The 19,045-nt window shown below is 38.9% G+C and overlaps 1 protein-coding gene across 5 annotated transcripts in view; it reads left to right on the top strand.

Annotated features, from left to right (window-relative positions):
* The window catches only part of NAA35 (N(alpha)-acetyltransferase 35, NatC auxiliary subunit), an 89,061-nt gene that overhangs the window by 51,666 nt on the left and 18,350 nt on the right, over positions 1 to 19,045 (top strand). For all 5 annotated transcript variants that reach the window (XM_030919292.1, XM_010378069.2, XM_010378072.2 and 2 more), the window contains exons 12-13: positions 9,152 to 9,330; positions 18,900 to 18,959. In XM_030919292.1, coding sequence (XP_030775152.1) covers positions 9,152 to 9,330; positions 18,900 to 18,959 — 239 coding nt within the window. The remainder of the gene's footprint in view (positions 1 to 9,151; positions 9,331 to 18,899; positions 18,960 to 19,045) is intronic.

A 19,045-nucleotide genomic window follows, 5' to 3' on the forward strand; every position in this document is an offset into this window, starting at 1 on the left:
TGTTTTGGGGTATCAGAGCTCAGATGAGGTGAGGAGAGCATCTCTAGAGGAGTGCCAAATGGAGTGGAGGTTATGGTGGCCTAACATGTCAGTGATAGGAGATTGTAGTGGACTGAATGATGGTCCCAAAGCTATCAAGGTCCTATTTCTACTTCTCAGAACCTGTAAATATTTATTTGGGAAAGAGATCTTTATAAATGTGATTGTTAAGGGTCTTGTGATAAGGGGGTGATCATGGATTTTCTGGCTGTACCCAAATACCGTAAGTGTCCTTCTAAAAGAGGTGGATGGGCCCGTCACAGTGGCTCACAGCTGTGATCCCAGCACTTTGGGAGGCCGAGGCGGACGGATCACGTGGTCAGGAGATCGAGACCATCCTGGCTAACCCTGTGAAATCCCGTCTCTACTAAAACTACAAAAAATTAGCCGGACGTGGTGGCGGGCGCCTGTAGTCCCAGCTACTCAGGAGGCTGAGGCAGGAGAATGGCGTGAACCTGGGAGGCGGAGCTTGCAGTGAGCCGAGATTGCGCCACTGTACTCCAGCCTGGGCGACAGAGTGAGACTCTGTCACAAAAAAATAAATAAATAAAAAATAAAAATAATAGGAACGTATCAGTTGGACACAGAAAACAACTCGAAGGGGATCTCACGTGGTCAAAATTAGCAAAGACTTAAGCATCAAAGTAAATAATTCTGACAGATCATAACTTATGAAAAAAAGATAAAGCCATTATTCTACCCTGATGTAAAGAAATGAAATGGACAGTTTGATGAGAATATTTATATGAGTGTCCATCCAACCCCCAAATATTTATTAATTTCAAAAGGAAAGGGAGTAACTACAATGAAGAGGCCTGTTGGATACCACCTTAATCAAGTGATTAACGTTCACATCACCAGTAGTAAGATCCTCATGTTGCTGATAGCGTGCAATGAAGATATAACATTAATTCTGTAATGTTCCAAAGATTCATAGTATGAATCTGATCATGAGGAAACAAGACAGATCCACATTGGAAGGCAGTATACAGAATTATTGGTCTGTTAGTCTTCAAAGATGTCAGTGTCATGGAAGTCAAGAAAAGACTGAAGAACGGTGTCAGACTGAAGGAGATTAAGAGGCAGTGAAATTAAGTGCAACTGACATGGTTGTGAAGAAGTTTGTGAAACTTGAATGAGGTATGAGGATTGGGTGATAGTAGTTGCTCAGTGTTAGTTTTCTTTTTTTTTTTTTTTTTTTTTTTGAGATGGAGTCTCGCTGTGTTGCCCAGGCTGGAGTGCAGTGGTGCAATCTTGGCTCACTGCAAGCTCTGCCTCCCGGGTTCACACCATTCTCCCACCTCAGCCTCCAGAGTAGCTGGGACTACAGACGCCCGCCACCACACCTGGCTAATTTTTTGTATTTTTTTAGTAGAGGCAGGGTTTCACCATGTTAGTCAGGATGGTCTCGCTCTCCTGACCTCATGATCCGCCCGCCTCAGCCTCCCAAATTACTGGGATTACAGGTGTGAGCCGCCATGCCCAGCCCAGTGTTAGTTTTCTAATTCTGATGGCTGTATTGTGGTTATGTAAGAGTATGCCTTTGTAGGAATAACACTGAACATACCTGAGGGTGGTTTACTATTAACTGTGCTTGGAACTTTTGAGATTGTTTCAAAAGAAAAAAAGTTCACCTCAAAGCAAAATAGATCAATAATATGTTGGTGCTTTTGATATGTGAATGGACAATTATGATATATCTACACAATGAAATATAATGGAATGAAATACTGATACATGCAACATAATGGGTAAGTCTTGGAAACACTATGTTGAGCCAAAGAAGTCAGATATAAATGAGTACAAACTGTCTGATTGTTTTGTTTGTTTAAAAGTAGGAAAGGGCTAATCTTTTTTTGAGACCGAGTCTCACTCTTGTCACCCAGGCTGGGGTGCAGTGGCACAATCTAAGCTTACTGCAGCCTTTGCCTGCCAGGTTCAAATGATTCTCCCACCTCAGCCTCCTGGGTAGCTGGGATTACAGGTGTACACCACCACGCCTGGCTAATTTTTGTGTTTTTAGTAGAGATGGGGCTTCACCCTGTTGTCCAGGCTGGTCTTGAACTCCAGACCTCAAGTGATCCACCCACCTTGGCCTCCCAAACTGCTGTGATTACAGGTGTGAGCCACAGCATCCGGCTAGGAAAGGCTAATCTGTAGGGACAGGAAGAAGTACCTTGGTTGCTGAGCATTGGAGTGATAGACTGGGAAATTGCACAAAAAAACCTTTTGGGGTGGTAAAAACATTCTTTTTGTTGATTGTGGTAGTTACATGGTTGTACATATTTTTCAGACCATTGAACTGTACATTTGATGTTTGTATTGTATGTGAATTATGCCTCAATAAAATTAGAAAAAGGAAGTTTCTTCCACACATGGAAGAAACTTGTAGTAGTGATTATTTCTCAAGAGATAAACTGGGGATCACAAGTGGGCAGCTTTTTTTCCCTTAAACTCAGTGGTAAGAATTAGATTTTCAGAAAACCCTTTGCATCTATTACCTGTTCAAAAATATACACTAAAAAGTGTCAGATATGTAGATTTGTATGATGTTACACCCTAGGTTACTCTCACCAATGACTAGGGTATGATATTTATTGAGGCCATGCCTTGAGTTTAACAGTTGTGATTTAATACTATTTTGTAACATTTTGGTTAAATACAACATAAAGCTTACCATTTTAACCATTTTAAGTATCACTAACATTAAGTGCATCCACATTGCTGTGCAACTATCACCACTATCTCCAGAACTTTTTTATGTTCCCAAACTGGAACTCTACCCTTTCAACATGAACTCCCAGTTCCCTCTTCCCCACAAACCCTCATGGCCATTATTATACTTCTCTCTCTGAATTTGACTGTTCTAGGTCCCTCATACAAGTGATATTATACAATACTTGTGTGTGTCTGGCTTAGTACAATTTTACAACTTTTTGTAGAAGGAAATAAAGTAGCCAAGAAGTGCAGAATAACATGACCGAAGCTCAGCAGCTTTTTTTTGTTGTTTTTTTGTTTTTTTTTTTTGAGACGGAGTCTCGCTCTGTGGCCCAGGCTGGAGTGCAGTGGCCGGATCTCAGCTCACTACAAGCTCCGCCTCCCGGGTTTACGCCATTCTCCTGCCTCAGCCTCCCAAGTAGCTGGGACTACAGGTGCCCGCCACCTCACCCGGCTAGTTTTTTTTTTTTTGTATTTTTTAGTAGAGACGGGGTGCTAGTTTTTTTTTTTTTTGTATTTTTTAGTAGAGACGGGGTTTCACTGTGTTAGCCAGGATGGTCTCGATCTCCTGACCTTGTGATCCGCCCGTCTCGGCCTCCCAAAGTGCTGGGATTACAGGCTTGAGCCACCGCGCCCGGCCAGCTCAGCAGCTTTTATTTTGTTTTCCAGAATTCCTTCTAACTTAAGGGCAGCCAAAACTCATTATTTTAATAAACCTGACTATAAATTGCCTATGTAACTCATGAAAGATAGGTCGAATAAATTATATAATTCTAATACATTTCCAGATCTTTAATTTTGACATCTAATTTACTTTTAGAATAACTTAATTTGCTCAGTAAAACCAAAGTACTTGTTACCATAAATCTTTTATCAAGGGGGAAGGGGAAGGTGAAGAGAAGTTGGTTAATGGGTACAAAAGTACAGTTAGATAGATGGAATATGTTCTACTTTTTGATAGTGTAGAAGGGAGACTATAGTTATTATTTTGTTGTATATTTCAGAACAGCTAGCAGAGAATTGGAATGTTACCAGTACAAAGAAGAGAGAAGTGTTTGAAGTGACAGATATCCTAATTACCCTGATTTTATTATTATACATTGTGTACATGTATCAAAATACCACATATACCACAAAAATACGTACAACTGTTATACATCAGCATTTAAAAAAGAAAAAATTATTATGTAATGACCGTGTGCTGTTGGTAGTACTTTTCTGTTATTAATAAGACCAGTGACCTAACAGGAATTTTAGTACCTTCACAGTTTAAACCTGTGTATCATAATGTTTTGAAAATATCAGTTATACTTTATTATTTTAAGAGAGCGCAAGTTGAAGGGAAGATAATCTTATTTGGCCCTCTTGTACTGAGTGACTTTTAGCATTTTACTTATTTTTAATTTTTTAATTTTTTGAGATGGGGTCTGGCTGTTTTGGCCAGGTTGGTCTTGAACTCATGGCCTCAAGCAATCCTCCTGTCTCAGCATCCCAGTGGGCTAGGATTACGGGCATGAGCCACTGTGCCTGGCTTAGCATTTTATTTATGAAGTGTTTTAACAGGAAAACCAAGATAATTTTTATATGTCTATAGACTTGTGAAATAAGAAGGAAGCTCTGAAAATTATGTTGTCTAATTTGTATCCAGTTCAGTTCAGGAAAACTAGTGAGCATATGCTAGGCAGGAAGTGCCATGAATTATGTTTCTTTCTGAGCTCATTTAGTAAGGGGCATTAGAGCCTGTTCAGGTTATTTCCATATAAGACAACCTGAAATAGTGTGGTAGAGGTATGAAGTACAGTGGGAAAATGTTAAAACAGTTTATTCTGGGAAGATACTGAGTTTGATAAAGCTTCTTTTAACTTTTTATAATTTCTACTGCCTTGAAACCAAATGCAGTCTCCTGGCGACCTTTTAGCCCCTCTCCTGCTCAGCTGTAGTCTACATCCTGAATAACTGGTTTGATCTTTTATTGTAACTCAGTTCTTACCCTCTTTTGTAGTCAAGCAACTTATGCTGTCTGGTATAGGATGGTTACTAAATTCTTATGCAAGAGATTCAACAACAGCTGACACTTAAAAATAGCCATTAGCAACTCCTTTAATCGTTAACATGGACCAAAAGTGTAGAGGAGAAAAAGTTTAAATATATGTGGAGAATGGAGAGGAGTATGTAGTTAACTTCTAAATTTATCGTAGAAGCTTTGTTTCCAGTCTATTTATAGGCTTCTATTTTTACTTCCTGAGTTTAGAGAAGTTAGGAGTTGGAAAATTGCAACTCCTTAAGGAAAAAAGAAAAGCCATATTCTGTGTCCTGTAGGCCAGTGGCCCCCACCCAACCTTTTTGTCACCAGGGACTGGTTTTGTGGAAGACAATTTTTCCATCAACAGGGGTGGGAGGAGGATGGTTTCTGGTTGATTCAAGTGCATTACATTTATTGTGCACTTTATTTCTATTATTACATTGTAATATATAATGAAATACACAGCTCACCATAATGTAGACACAATGGGAGCCCTGAGCTTGTTTTCCTGCAAGTAGACGGTCCCCTTTGGTGGTGATGGGAGACAGTGACAGATCATCAAACATTGGGTTCTCATAAGAATTGTGCAACCAAGATCCCTCATTTTCGTACCTCACAATAGAATTTGCGCTCCTATGAGAATCTAATGCCGCCGCTGATCTGACAGGAAGTGGAGCTCAGGCAGTAATGGGAGTGATGGGGAGCGGCTGTAAGTACAGATACAGCTTTGCTTGCTTGCCCGCTGCTCACCTCCTGCTATGCAGCCTGGTTTCCAATAGGCTACAAACCGCTACTAGACCTGGGGTGGGGACCCCCACTGTAGACCTTTTACATGCTTGGAAGACCTTGTCCTGACTAATACTTTGTCCTTTGAATAACTCAAAACTTTTCTAGGAAATCGTTCCTCTGATTTTTCAATGGATTATTAAATCCTGGGTGTATCCACACTGAATTATGATTGCTTGTTGTATTTGTGTAGACCAGTGTTTCTCAACTGGGGCCTCCCGGGGACATTTGGCAATGTCTGGATGCATATTTGGTTTTCACAGTAAAGCGAGTGCTACTGGCATCTCGTATGAAGAGATTAGGTATGCTGCTCAAACACCCTATTGTAGTATGCAGGATAGCTGAGTTAGTTTCAGGAGTTAATATTGTTTTATTTTGTACTTTTTAGTTTGTATAGAAGTGAATGTAGTACACAATATAGTATTGGTTGTCCATTTCCCATTATTGTTTACTTTCCATGGTAATACAGATTTTCATGAGTGGCTATTATCCACTTAATTTTCTACTTGTGACATAGGCCTCTAAAAATGTGTGGATTAGGAATAAAAGAATATTCCTGAATAATAATTTTAGATGCATGTTAGAATGCTTTCAGGGAAAATAAGGGTGATATACTATTGAAGTATCTGAATTCCATGCATTTATTAAAACCCAAAATATATTTGTGTTGGTATGGTGAAGAAACTTTTTATAGCATTGGTATTACTACTTTTACTTTAGTTCTCTATGAAGTTTTCAAACTATTGTATTATAGTAGAAACAGCCTTTCATTTTATTTTGAGCATGCTGAATATCTTGTTTCTGAGCAAACATATGAGCTGGGTATTTAGGTATTTGAGAAGTTAAGCCAGTTCCTGCTTTCAGAACAGCTCAGAGAGAGGGGAAAATGACATAACTCCATATAGACAGTGCAGTAGTATATATAGAAAGTTCTGGGGAGAGTTGAGGAAGAGAAGACATTCAAGCTGTTTCAAAACTACCAGCCTAATCATAGGGGATAGGGTTTTACAGGTAGAGAAAATAGTTTGCGTAAAAAGTAAAGAGGCATAAAAGAGCATGAAATTTGTGAGTCACTGTGCATGCTTATAGTTTACAGTGCTTAAGGAGAAGGGAGTGTTCAGAGATCATTTTCAGAAAAAGGTTAAAACCATGACTCTCATACAGATATAAAACAAATAAAAATGAATGTGGCCAGGGGTGGTGGCTCACACCTGTAATCCCAGCACTTTGGGAGGCTGAGGCAGGCCGATTACTTGAGGTCAGGAGTTCAAGACCAACCTGGCCAATATGTTGAAACCCCATCTCTACTAAAAATACAAAATTTAGCTGGGCGTGGTGGTGGACACCTGTAATCCCAGCTACTTGGGAGGCTGAGGCAGGAGAATTGCTTGGTCTTGCCACTACACTCCAGCTTGGGCAATAGAACGAGACTCCATTTCAGGGGGGAAAAACAAAAAAAGAATGCTAAAATCATTCAAACACGTTATAGCAGTTCAAATGTAAACTTTTAAACAACACACATTTATATGAAGTAATGGAATGTTGAAATAAGTTGTAGGCCGGGCGCGGTGGCTCAAGCCTGTAATCCCAGCACTTTGGGAGGCCGAGACGGGCGGATCATGAGGTCAGGAGATCGAGACCATCCTGGCTAACACGGTGAAACCCCGTCTCTACTAAAAAATACAAAAAACTAGCCGGGCGACGAGGCGGGCGCCTGTAGTCCCAGCTACTCGGGAGGCTGAGGCAGGAGAATGGCGTGAACCCGGGAGGCGGAGCTTGCAGTGAGCTGAGATCCGGCCACTGCACTCCAGCCTGGGCGGCAGAGCGAGACTCCGTCTCAAAAAAAAAAAAAAAAAAAAAAAAAAAAAGAAAAGAAAAAAGAAATAAGTTGTAAATGGTAGCAAAGTTTTTTTTTTTCCATAGAAGGGGAAAGAAGTCAATGAATTTCTGCCAGATAGGATAGAAATTGCATGTTTGTCACTTGCCTACAATTTATAGATTTATGGAATAGCTCCCATGGAATCAATCTGACAGTGTGTAGTTTTCCATTGGAGTGCAGTTTTTTTTTTTTTTTTTTTCTATAGGGAGAGCAGGAAATTGGAAAGCACCTTCCAATGTTCTACCAAAGAATCTGTACTGTATATAATAGGGAGTCAACAAAGTTTTTGGATTTGGAGAATGAAATGAGACTGTGTTTTAGATGAAACAGTTGAGGTGGCAGCATATAGGATTAACTGAATGAAGGAGCAATCAGTGCAGTTAGGCTGTTACAGTAGCAGTAAGAGGGAAAAGGAGGGACAGATCGAGTGTACATTAGGAATTAGAATCTGTAAAACTTACTAGGCATAGGTGAGGCAATGAGAAGAGACAAGGCTTCTGGCTTAAGCAATTGTAAGGATAGTGGGTCATTTTACTGAGAAGGGGGCCCGTAAGAGGAAAAGCAGTGTTAGGGGAAAAGCAAAGATAGTTTTTGGACATTTGCCTTTTGAGATGATATGGCATACCAAGGTGGAAATGTTCCTTGTGCAGTTATAAGCCATAGGTTTGGAACTAAGAAGGATTGTGGGCTAAAGATTTCAGTCTGGAATCATCATTTAAATCGGAATTTATATTAGAATAAGTAACATCAACCAATTACCTAGGGAGAAAATACAGAGAAGAGGAAAAAGACCAAGAACCCTGGGAACATCTTTATTTGCATGGTCCTAAAGAACAATTATGGTGTATATCTCAGGGGCATTATAATATGGTTGTCAGTCTTGCTTTTAATTCTTAATAACAACAGCTTTTCAGCTTTAATTTTATCTTTCATTGGCATGTGAAACCATATGTTTTCTTAGGTTGTGGTCTGTTTGTAGACCAGCAGGAGAGCTTTGAATAAAAAATTCTTATTCATGTGTCATTTTAGCGATATACTCCCTCATTTTAGATGTCAAGTTGAGAAAGACTTAGTTTGAAGCTATGCACTAGTGTGAAAAGTGAGATCACCAGTGGACAGAGAAGAAAGAGGAACTCACCCTTAGGTGTCTTACAATACTGTCTTTAAAGCATTGTGGATTTCTGTAATTACATCTCGTACCAAATGCATTTCGGACTCATTGAGGGCTGAGGGCTATGCTGCTTTGCTCTGCTATTTAGGATTATTGTATAGCTAAGTTTGAATGGATTCTACTGTTTAGTAATTGAGGGGAAGAGAAGCCTACATTATTTGTGTTCCCATTTTACCTTTCTTCACAATTTCATGGTTAATGTATCATTTCCTCTGTTTTGAAAGAATATACTGACCCTATTTTTTCCTCAGAGTTTTTTCTTCGAGTTCATTTTGACATGGAAACTCACCTCCCTCACCACTATCACCACCATGTAGGTAGGAAGTACAGTTTTAGGTTATTAAATCTACTTATTTAGTTTTTTAAAAATGTATATATATAGATGTATTCTAAACTATAAAATCTGTTTAGAGGATTTTGTGGTTAAAATTTGTTTGAAAAAGCTTTTTAAACTGGCATTTTTATATTTAATAACATTTGCAGTTTAAAATTCAGAGAAACCTTGAAAAATTTTACTTTCATTTTTTCTTTTTAGATCATCCAATTATGATGGGTTTTGAACCCCTTGTGAACCAGAGGCTACTTCCACCTACCTTCCCTCGATATGCAAAAATAATTAAAAGAGAAGAAATGGTCAACTATTTTGCAAGATTAATAGATAGAATAAAAACTGTCTGTGAGGTTGTGAATTTAACAAATTTACATTGTATCCTGGTAAGTACAAATCTCTGTTCCAGAATATAACTTCCATTTAAAAAAAGTGATACATAATAATTGTACATATTTATGTGGTATCTTTGGTTTAACAACAGAATAGGTGATCACTTTATAGACAACTGACCAAGGATAAATACTACTCTGTCTATTTTCTGTGATAGCTAGAGGATTAAGTGGTTCACAAATATTATACATACATACATTCTATTTAATCCTCAAAAGCTTTTACACTATTTTAGAGATTAAGAAGCTGACATTGAAAGGTTAGATAATTCATCCAAGATTTCTTTTGAGACAGGGTCTCACTCTCTTGTCTAGGCTGGAGGGCAGTGGTGTGATCTTGGCTCAAAGCAAACTTGAACTCTTTTTTTTTTTTTTTTTTTTTTTGTGGAGATGGAGGCCTTGATCTGTCACCTAGGTGACAGTGCAGTGGCACCATCTCAGCTCACTACAGCCTTGACCTTCTTGGCTCAAGCGATCCTTCTGCTTCTCAGCCTCCCAAGAAGCTGAGACCACAGGCGTGTGCCACCACGCCCAACAGTATTTTAGTTTAATCATTATTTTTGTAGAGATGGGGTCTCATTATGTTACCCAGGCTGGTCTTGAACTCCTGAGTTTAAGCAGTCCTCCCACTTCTGCCTCCCAAAATGCTGGGTATGCAGGTGAGAGCTACCGTGCTCTACCAGCCTTGAACTCTTAAGGTCAGGTGATCCTCCCACTTCAACCTCCCAAGTAGCTGGGAGAGACACATGCCACTAGACCTGGCTAAATTTTATTTTATTATTATTATTTTTTGAGATGGGGTTTCCCTCTGTTGCCCAGGCTGGAATGCAGTTGTGTGATCTCGGCTCCCTGCAGCCTCCACCTCCCAGACTCAAGCTGTCATTCTACGTCAGCCTCCCAAGTAGCTGGGACTGCAAGCCCCTGCCACCATGCATGGCTGATTTTTTGTATTTTTGGTAGAGATAGGGTTTCACCATTTTGCCCAGGCTGGTCTCTGACTCCTGAGCTCAAGCGATCCACCTGCTTCAGCCTCCCAAAGTGCTAGGATTACAGGTGTGAGTCACTGCACCCAGTCAATTTTTAAATTTTTATTTATTGTGGAGACAAGGTCTCACCATGTGGCCCAGGCTGGTCTCGAACTCTTGAACTCAAGCAGTCCTTCCATCTTGGCCTCCCAAAGTGCCAGAATTATAGGCATGGGCCAGTGCACTTGGCCTCACCTTAGTTTTAAGAGTGGGGATTGAACTCTGGATTCTGTCTTCAAAACATATAAATGTGTATATGTATGCTGGTATACATAAACATACGTATTTAAGTGTGTGTGTGTGTTTATAAATATATGTATGTATATATATGTATAATTTATATATATATATATATATTTTTTTTTTTTTTTTGAGACGGAGTCTTGCTCTGTTACCCAGGGTGGAGTGCAGTGGCACGATCTCGGCTCACTGCAAGCTCCACCTCCCAGGTTCACGCCATACTCCTGCCTCAGCATCCTGAGTAGCTGGGACTACAGGCGCCTGCCACCACACCCAGCTGATTTTTTGTATTTTTAGTAGAGACGGGGTTTCACCGTGTTAGGCAGGATGGTCTCGATCTGCTGACCTCGTGATCCGCCCGCCTTGGACTCCCAAAGTGCTGGGATTACAGGCATGAGCCACCGTGCCAGGCCTTAAGTGTATATATATATACTTTTACATATAAAAATAGGATCATGATGTTTGGTAACCTGCTTTTTAAAAGTGCTTGTCTCTGTATCATGGACATCTTCCTTTTCATGTCAACAAATACATGACAAATTCTACATTATTTTAAAAAGCATATATTACAGGTTTTTTCATTTCATTCATTTAAATTACATTTAGGTAATTTTCAGTGTTACAAACAATACTAAGATGAACATATGTATAGGTAAATCTTTTTATTATATGCTTCCTTCCCCCTTAAGATAAATTCCTAAAAAACAAAGCTGCTAGGTACATTTTTAACTATCATATTTTGGATTAATATTTTTTATGGGTTAAAATATAGCAAAACAAGGCTTATTTTAAGAACATTCAGAGGCCGGGCGTGGTGGCTCAAGCCTGTAATCCCAGCACTTTGGGAGGCCGAGACGGGCGGATCACGAGGTCAGGAGATCGAGACCATCCTGGCTAACACTGTGAAACCCCGTCTCTACTAAAAAATACAAAAAAACTAGCCGGGCGAGGTGGCGGGCACCTGTAGTCCCAGCTACTCGGGAGGCTGAGGCAGGAGAATGGTGTGAACCCGGGAGGCGGAGCTTGCAGTGAGCTGAGATCCGGCCACTGCACTCCAGCCCTGGCGACAGAGTGAGACTCTGTCTCAAAAAAAAAAAAAAAAAAAGAACATTCAGGGATGGAGCTTTTTTTTTTGTTTTTTGTTTTTTTCTCCTGTACCCGCTGACAGCAGAAAAGCTTTTTAATTGGTAAGGTTATAGTAGCACATGTAAGGTTAGTTGGAAGGGTAGAAAATGTGCAAGACAGTACTGTTGTTCTTAGGACGTAAGTACAGTAACATCTATGGCATAGCTAGGCATTTGAGTGTCACCTTACACGCTGAGGTATGGAATTGCCAGCCCCATGTGATTTCCTCTGTGAAATCTTCCCCTTTGGTTGCTGGTTGCCACTGTACCTGTGTTCCTTGAGATCCCAGCAGCAGTCTCTGGGAAGTAGTTGATAGTAAAGATTTGTGCTTTTGTTTATGTTCTTTATTTTTCCTTCTATTAATTTTTTGTCATTAAAACCCAGCTTAAGTCTTCATTCTTTTACTAAACTTTCACTCATTATGCCTTTAATACCTTATGTTGCATTTGCTTTCTTATACTGTGTTATAAGAATCAGAATTTTAAAAGTTCCTAGGAAAAAGATCACAGACAGTTTTACATCTAAACAAACTAAGGTTCAGAGGTTCTAAAGTAACCAAATTAGATGACTATAATAGCATATGTGGAATGAGAATATATATTTTCTTACTCTTTTCTGCCAGATTGACTTTTTTTTTATCGTAATTGTTATGTGGATATGCATTTGTGTTCACTAGATTAATTGCAAGGTCTTTAGGTAAAATCAACCTATAAACCCACATCAACCATAAGGTAATATGTTTTTAATGTATATGGTTGTTTTACCAGTTGTATCGGTAGGCAAACGGACTTTAAAATATTTTTTTTTAGTAAGCAACAGGGCTGACTTGCGTTGTGACAGGCTTCTGATATTGAAGGCTAAGTTGTCTGCCATTATTGTCGGTCAATTTCACCGAGCCCTCTGAGGAAACCATGGCCCGTTGCAGTTACCTTAGGGGGACCCACATTGGTTCTAACCAAGGGTAGGTAGCTGAGGCATTGTCAGTGATCCTTTAGACTTTTCTCAGCAAGCTGCAGGATTTCTTAATAAAGAGCTTGATCACATAGATGCCTGAATAGGCATTTATTCTGGTTTCGGTTTCTGAAGAGCTGCTATCCCAAGCCCAAATAGTTATCATTAACAAATCCAAGTATTAAAATACATACATTATTATTTAACTATAAAATTTGGAAGATGCAGAGAACTGCAAAGATGATAAATAACTGCTGTCCCACCCTTTATAGATGTTAGCGTTTCAGTGTATTTTGTCATCTGGTTTTACATCTACATATAAACCTGTATCTTTTCATTTTTAGATGAATTTCTTTAAAAACAATTTTACATTTGGGGGTACATGTGAAGGTTTGTTGCATAAATAAACACGCATCTCAGGGGTTTGTTGTATATATTATTACATCACCCAGGTATTAAGCTCAGTACCCAATACTTATCTTTTCTGTTCTTCTCCCTCCTCCTACCCTCCCCACTCAAGTAGATCCCAGTGTCTGTTGTTTCCTTTTTTGTGTTCATAAGTTCTTACCATTTAGCTCTTACTTGTAAGTGAGAACATGCAGGATTTGTTTTCTCTTCCTCCGTTAGTCTGCTAAGGATGATAGCCTTCAGCTCTATCCATGTTCCCACAGAAGACACGATCTCGTTCTTTTTTATGGCTGCATAATATTCCATGGTGTATATGTAACACAATTTCTTTCTTTCTTTTCTTTTTTTTTTTTTTTTTTGAGACAGAGTTTCGCTCTTGTTGCTGAGGCTGGAGTGGAATGGCGTGATCTCGGCTCACTGTAACCTCTGCCTCCTGGGTTCAAGCGATTCTCCTGCCTCAGCCTCCCAAGTAGCTGGGATTTAGCTGGGATTACAGGTGTGCGCCACCACGCCTGGCTAATTTTTGTGTTTTTAGTAGAGATGGGGTTTCATCATGTTGGCCAGGTTGGTCTCGAACTCCTGACCTCAGGTGATTGGCCTGCTTCGGACTCCCAAAGTGCTGGGATTATAGGTGAGAGCCACTGCTTCTGGCCGTACCACAATTTTTTTATCCAGTCTGTCACTGATGGGCATTTAGGTTGATTCCATGTCTTTGCTATTGTGAAGAGTGCTGCAGTAAACATTCGTGTGCATGTGTCTTTGTGGTAGAATGCTTTGTATTCCTGTGGGTACATACCTAGTAATGGGACCACTGGGTCAAATGGCGGTTCTGCTTTTAGCTCTTTGAGGAATTGCCATACTGCTTTCCACAATGGCTGGACTAATTTATACTCCTACCAACAGTGTATAAGAGTTCCCTTTTCTTTCCAACCTCACCAGCATCTGTTACTTTTTGACTTTTCAATTGCCATTCTGACTGCTGTGAGATGGTATCTCGTGGTTTTGATTTGCATTTCTCTAATGTTGAGTGATATTGAACTTTTTTCATATGCATGTTGGCTGTACGTGTGTCTTCTTTTGAGAAGTATCTATTCATGTCCTTTGCCCACTTTTTAATGAGGTTGTTTTTCTCTTGTAAATTTAAGTTCCATATAGATGCTGGATATTAGACCTTTGTCAGATGCATAGTTTGCAGATATTTTCTCCCATTCTGTAGGTTGTCTGTTTACAGTTTCGTTTGCAGAAGCTCTTAAGTTTAATTGGAACCCATTTGTCAATTTTTACTGTTGTTGTGGTTGCTTTTGGTGAAATCTTTGCCTGTTCCTCAGACCGGGATGATATTGCCTAAGTTTTCTTCCAGGATTTTTATAGTGTTGGGTTTTGCATTTAAGTATTTAATGTAAAAAATAATAATTAAAAAAAAACTTGAGTTGATTTTTGTATATGATGTAAGGGGTCCAGCTTCAGTCTTCTGCATTATGGCTCAGTTATTCTAGCACCATTTATTGAGTAGGGAGTTTTTTCCCTATTGCTTGTTTTTGTCAACCTTGTCAAAGATCAGATGTTTGTAGATTAGTGGCCTTATTTCTGGGCTTTCTATTCTGTTCCATTGGTCTATGTGTCTGTTTTTGTACCAGCAGTACCATGCTGTTTTGGTCATTGTAACCTTACAGTATAGTTTGAAGTCAGGTAATGTGATTCTTCCAGCTTTGTTCCTTTTGCTTATGAATGCCTTGGCTATTCAGGCTCTTTTTTTGGTTCCATATAAATTTTAAAATAATTTTTTCTAGTTCTATGAAGAATGTCATTGGTAGTTTGATAGGAATAACATTGAATCTGTAAATTGCTTTGGGCGATATAGCCATTTTAATTATATTGATTCTTCCTATCCATGAGTGTGGGATGTTTTTCCATTTGTTTGTGTCTCCTCTGATTTCTTTGAGCAGTGTTTTGTAATTCTCATTGTAGAGATTTTTTACCTCCCTGGTTTGCTGTATTCCTAGGTGGTTTTTTTTTTTTTTTTGGTGGCAGTTGTGAATGGGATTGTCTTTCTGATTTGGCTCTCAGTTTGGTTGTTGGTTGTGTATCAGAATGCTAGGGAATTTTGTACATTAATTTTGTATCCCTCAACTTTGCTGGTTATTCATCAGCTGAAGGAACTTTGAGGCCAAGACTGTGGGGTATTTAGATAAAGAATCATGTTATCTGCAGATAGAGATAGTTTGACTTCCTCTCTTCCTGTTTTGATGCCCTTTATTTCTTACTCTTGCCTGATTGCTCTGTCTAGGACTTCTAATATTATTAATACGTTGAATAGAATTGGTGAGAGAAGGCATTCTTGTGCCGATTTTCAAGGAGAATGCTTCCAGCTTTTGCCCATTCCATATAATGTTGATTGTGGGTTTGGCATAGATGGTTCTTACTGTTTTGAGGTGTGGTTCTTCAATACCTAGTTTATTGAGAGTGTAACATGAAGGGGTATTAAATTTTATCAAAAGGCTTTTCTGCATCTATTGAGATAATCATGTGATTTTTGTCTTTAGTTCTGTTTATGTGATGAATCACATTTACTGATTTTTTGTATGTTGAATCAACCTTGCATCCCAAGGATGAAGCCTACTTGATCGTGGTCAATTAGTTTTTTGATGTGCTGCTGGATTCAATTTGCAAGTACTTTGTTGAGGATTTTTGCATCAATGTTCATCAAAGATACTGGCCTAAAGTCTTCTTTTTTTGTCGGGTCTCTGCCAGGTTTTGGTGTCAAGATGATGCTAGCCTCATAGAAGGAGTTGGGGAGAAGTCCCTCCTCAGTTTTTTGCAATAGTTTCTGTAGGAACGGTACCAGCTCTTCTTTGTACATCTGGTAGAATTCACCTGTGAATCCGTCAGGTCCTGGCCTTTTTTTTTGGTTGGTAGGTTATTTATTACTCATTCCGTTTTGAAGCTTATTACTGGTCTGTTCAGGGAATCAATTTCTTCCTGGCTCAGTCTTGGGAGAGTGTTTGTGTCCAGGAATTTATCCATCTCTTCTAGGTTTTCTAGTTTGTGTGTGTGGAGATGTTCATAGTAGTTTCTGATGGTGGTTTTTATTTCTTTAGGGTCAGTGGTAATATTCCTTTCATCATTTCTAATTATGTTTATTTGGATCTTCTCCCATTTCTTCTTAATTAGTCTAGCTAGTAGCCTATTTTATTAATTTTTTTCAAAAAACTAATTGCAGGATTTGTTGATCTTTTGAATGGATTTTTGTGTCTTGATTTCCCTCATTTCAGCTCTGATTTTTGTTAGTCCTTGTCTTCTACTAGCTTGGGGATTTTTTGTTCTTGGTTTCTCTGATTCTTTCAGTTGTGAAGTTAGGTTGTTTGAGATCTTTCTAACTTATTGATGTGGACAATACATGCTATGAATTTCCTTCTTAACACTGCCTTAGCTGTGTCCTAGAGATTCTTGATTTCTGCCTTGATTTCATTATTTACCCAAAAGGCATTCAGGAGCATGTTGTTTAATTGACATGTAATTGCATGGTTTTGAGTGATTTTCATTGTGTTGACTTCTATTTTTATTACGCTGTGGTCCAAGAGTATGTTTGGTATGACTTCAGTTCTTTTACATTTGTTGAGTATTGTTTTATGTCCAATTGTGTGGTCAATTTTAGAATATGTGCCCTGTGGTGATGTGAAGGATGTATATTCTGTTGTTTTGGGTGGAGACTTCTGTAAAGGTCTGTCAAATCCGTTTGGTCCAGTGCTGAGTTTAGGTCCTCAATATCTTTGTTAATTTTTTGTCTAGATGATCCATCTAATACTGTCATTGGAGTGTTGAAGTCTCCCACTGTTATTGTGTGGGAGTTGTGTCTCTCTGTAGGTCTTTAAGAACTTGCTTTAGGAATCTGAATGCATATATATTTAGGATAGTTAGGTTTTCTTGTTGAATTGAACCCTTCAGCCTATGAGTGTCATTATGTGTGAGATGACTCTCTTGAAGACAGCACCTCAGTAGGTCTTGCTTTTTTATCCAGCTGTCACTCTGTTTTTCAAGTGGGCCATTTAGCCCGTTTACATTCAGGTTAGTATGATATGTGTAGACTTGATCCTGTCATTATGGTGTTAGCTGGTTATTATGTTGGCTTGTTTTTGTGATTGCATTATAGTGACTCTAGTCTGTGTGTTTAAGTGTGTTTTTGTATTTGCTGGTAGTAGTCTTGCCTTTCTGTATTTAGTGCTCCTTTCAAGATCCTCTTGTGAGGTAGGACTGGTGGTAATGAAGTCCCTCAACCTTTGCTTATCTGAAAAGGATCTTGTTTCTCCTTCACTTAGGAAGCTTAGTTTGGTGGAATATGAAATTCTTGGTTGAAGATTTTTAGAAGAATGTTGAATATATAGGCCCCCAATCTCTTCTTGTAGGGTATCAGCTGAGAGGTCTCCTTTTAGCCTGATGGGGATCCCTTTTTAGGTTACCTGCCCTTCCTTTGTAGCTGCCTTTAACATTTGTTTCATTTCGGCTTTGGAAAACCTGAGGATTGTATGCTTTGGGGATGATCTGCTTGTGTAGAATCTTGCAGGACTTTTCTGTATTTCCTGAATTTGAATGTTGGCTTCTTTAGCAAGATTGGGGAAGTTTTCACGGACAGTACTCAGAAATACATTTTCCAAGATGTTTGCTTTCTCCCCCTCCCTTTCAGGGATGCCAGTGATTCAGAGTTGGCCTCTTTCCATAATCCCATACTTCTCAGAGGTTTTTTTCATTCCTTTTTATTCTTTTTTCTTTATTTTTGTCTGACTGTCTTATTTCAGAGAACCAGTCTTCAAGTTCTGAGATTCTTTCCTCACCTCGGTTTATTTTGCTGTTAATACTTGTGATTGCATAGTGAAAATCTTGTATTTTTCAGCTCTGTCAGACCTTTTAGGTTCTTTTTTATGCCAGCTATTTTATCCTTCGGCTCCTGTATCACTTTATTATGATTCTTATTTTTCTTGGATTGGGTTTTGCCATCCTCCTGAATCTCTATGATCTTTGGTCCTGTCCGTATTCTGAATTCTATTTCTGTCATTCCAGCCAGTTCAGCCTGGTTAAGAACTCATGTTGGAGAACTGGTGCAGTCATTTGGAGGACGTATGACACTCTGGCCTTTTGAGTTACCATAGTTCTTGCATTGGTTCTTTCTCATCTCTGTGTGTGGGTGTTCCTTTAACTGCATTGTAGATTGAGTAAAGTCAATAGACTTCTTTTCTGGATGTTTTCACTGGGCCGAGGCTTTCTGTAGGGTCTTTATTTGAAGCTGACTTCTTGTCTCCGGTTTCAGAGTCGGGTGTGTTAGTGAGGTACTTTTGTTGTTGAAGCTTTGGCGTGTGATCCAGCAGGTGACGCCTAGGCTTATTTGATCACTTGGTAGAATCTTGCTCAGAAACCCGTATCTTTTGGTCTTTTCCTGTAGTCAGCAACAGTCAGTAATGTGCATCCAGTTAACTTGGTTACTTGGAATTTATTTCTGTGAAATAGGAACTAAAGTTCTGCCATGACTTAGTAAATTATTGTTGGTATTATTTTTATGGTATACAAATTTAATATTGGTATCCACATAATTCCATGATTGGTCAGTTTTTTTAAGAAAAGTTTTTAGAGTCTAGAATTATCCATTGTCCCTTTTATACAATTAAACAATTTCTATAGAAATAACCTTTATTTGTCATATTTTAACTCTGGTACTATGTCATTTCCAGAAGGTCTAGTAAAAATTATACTCTATATGATGAAGTATTTTTAGCTTTTGTTTAATCTGTTAATGACACTGCTTTTTCTTTATGTATCTATTAGGATTTTTTCTGTGAATTTAGTGAACAGTCACCATGTGTTCTTTCAAGATCTCTGTTACAGGTAAGTTCCACTTAGTTTCACAATATTTCTTTAAACATTATATGTGTATTGACATTGTTTTATTGGTTGATTGAACAAAAGGTAGA

This window comes from Rhinopithecus roxellana, chromosome 16, assembly GCF_007565055.1.
Source record: "Rhinopithecus roxellana isolate Shanxi Qingling chromosome 16, ASM756505v1, whole genome shotgun sequence".
Taxonomy (NCBI): Eukaryota; Metazoa; Chordata; class Mammalia; order Primates; family Cercopithecidae; genus Rhinopithecus; species Rhinopithecus roxellana.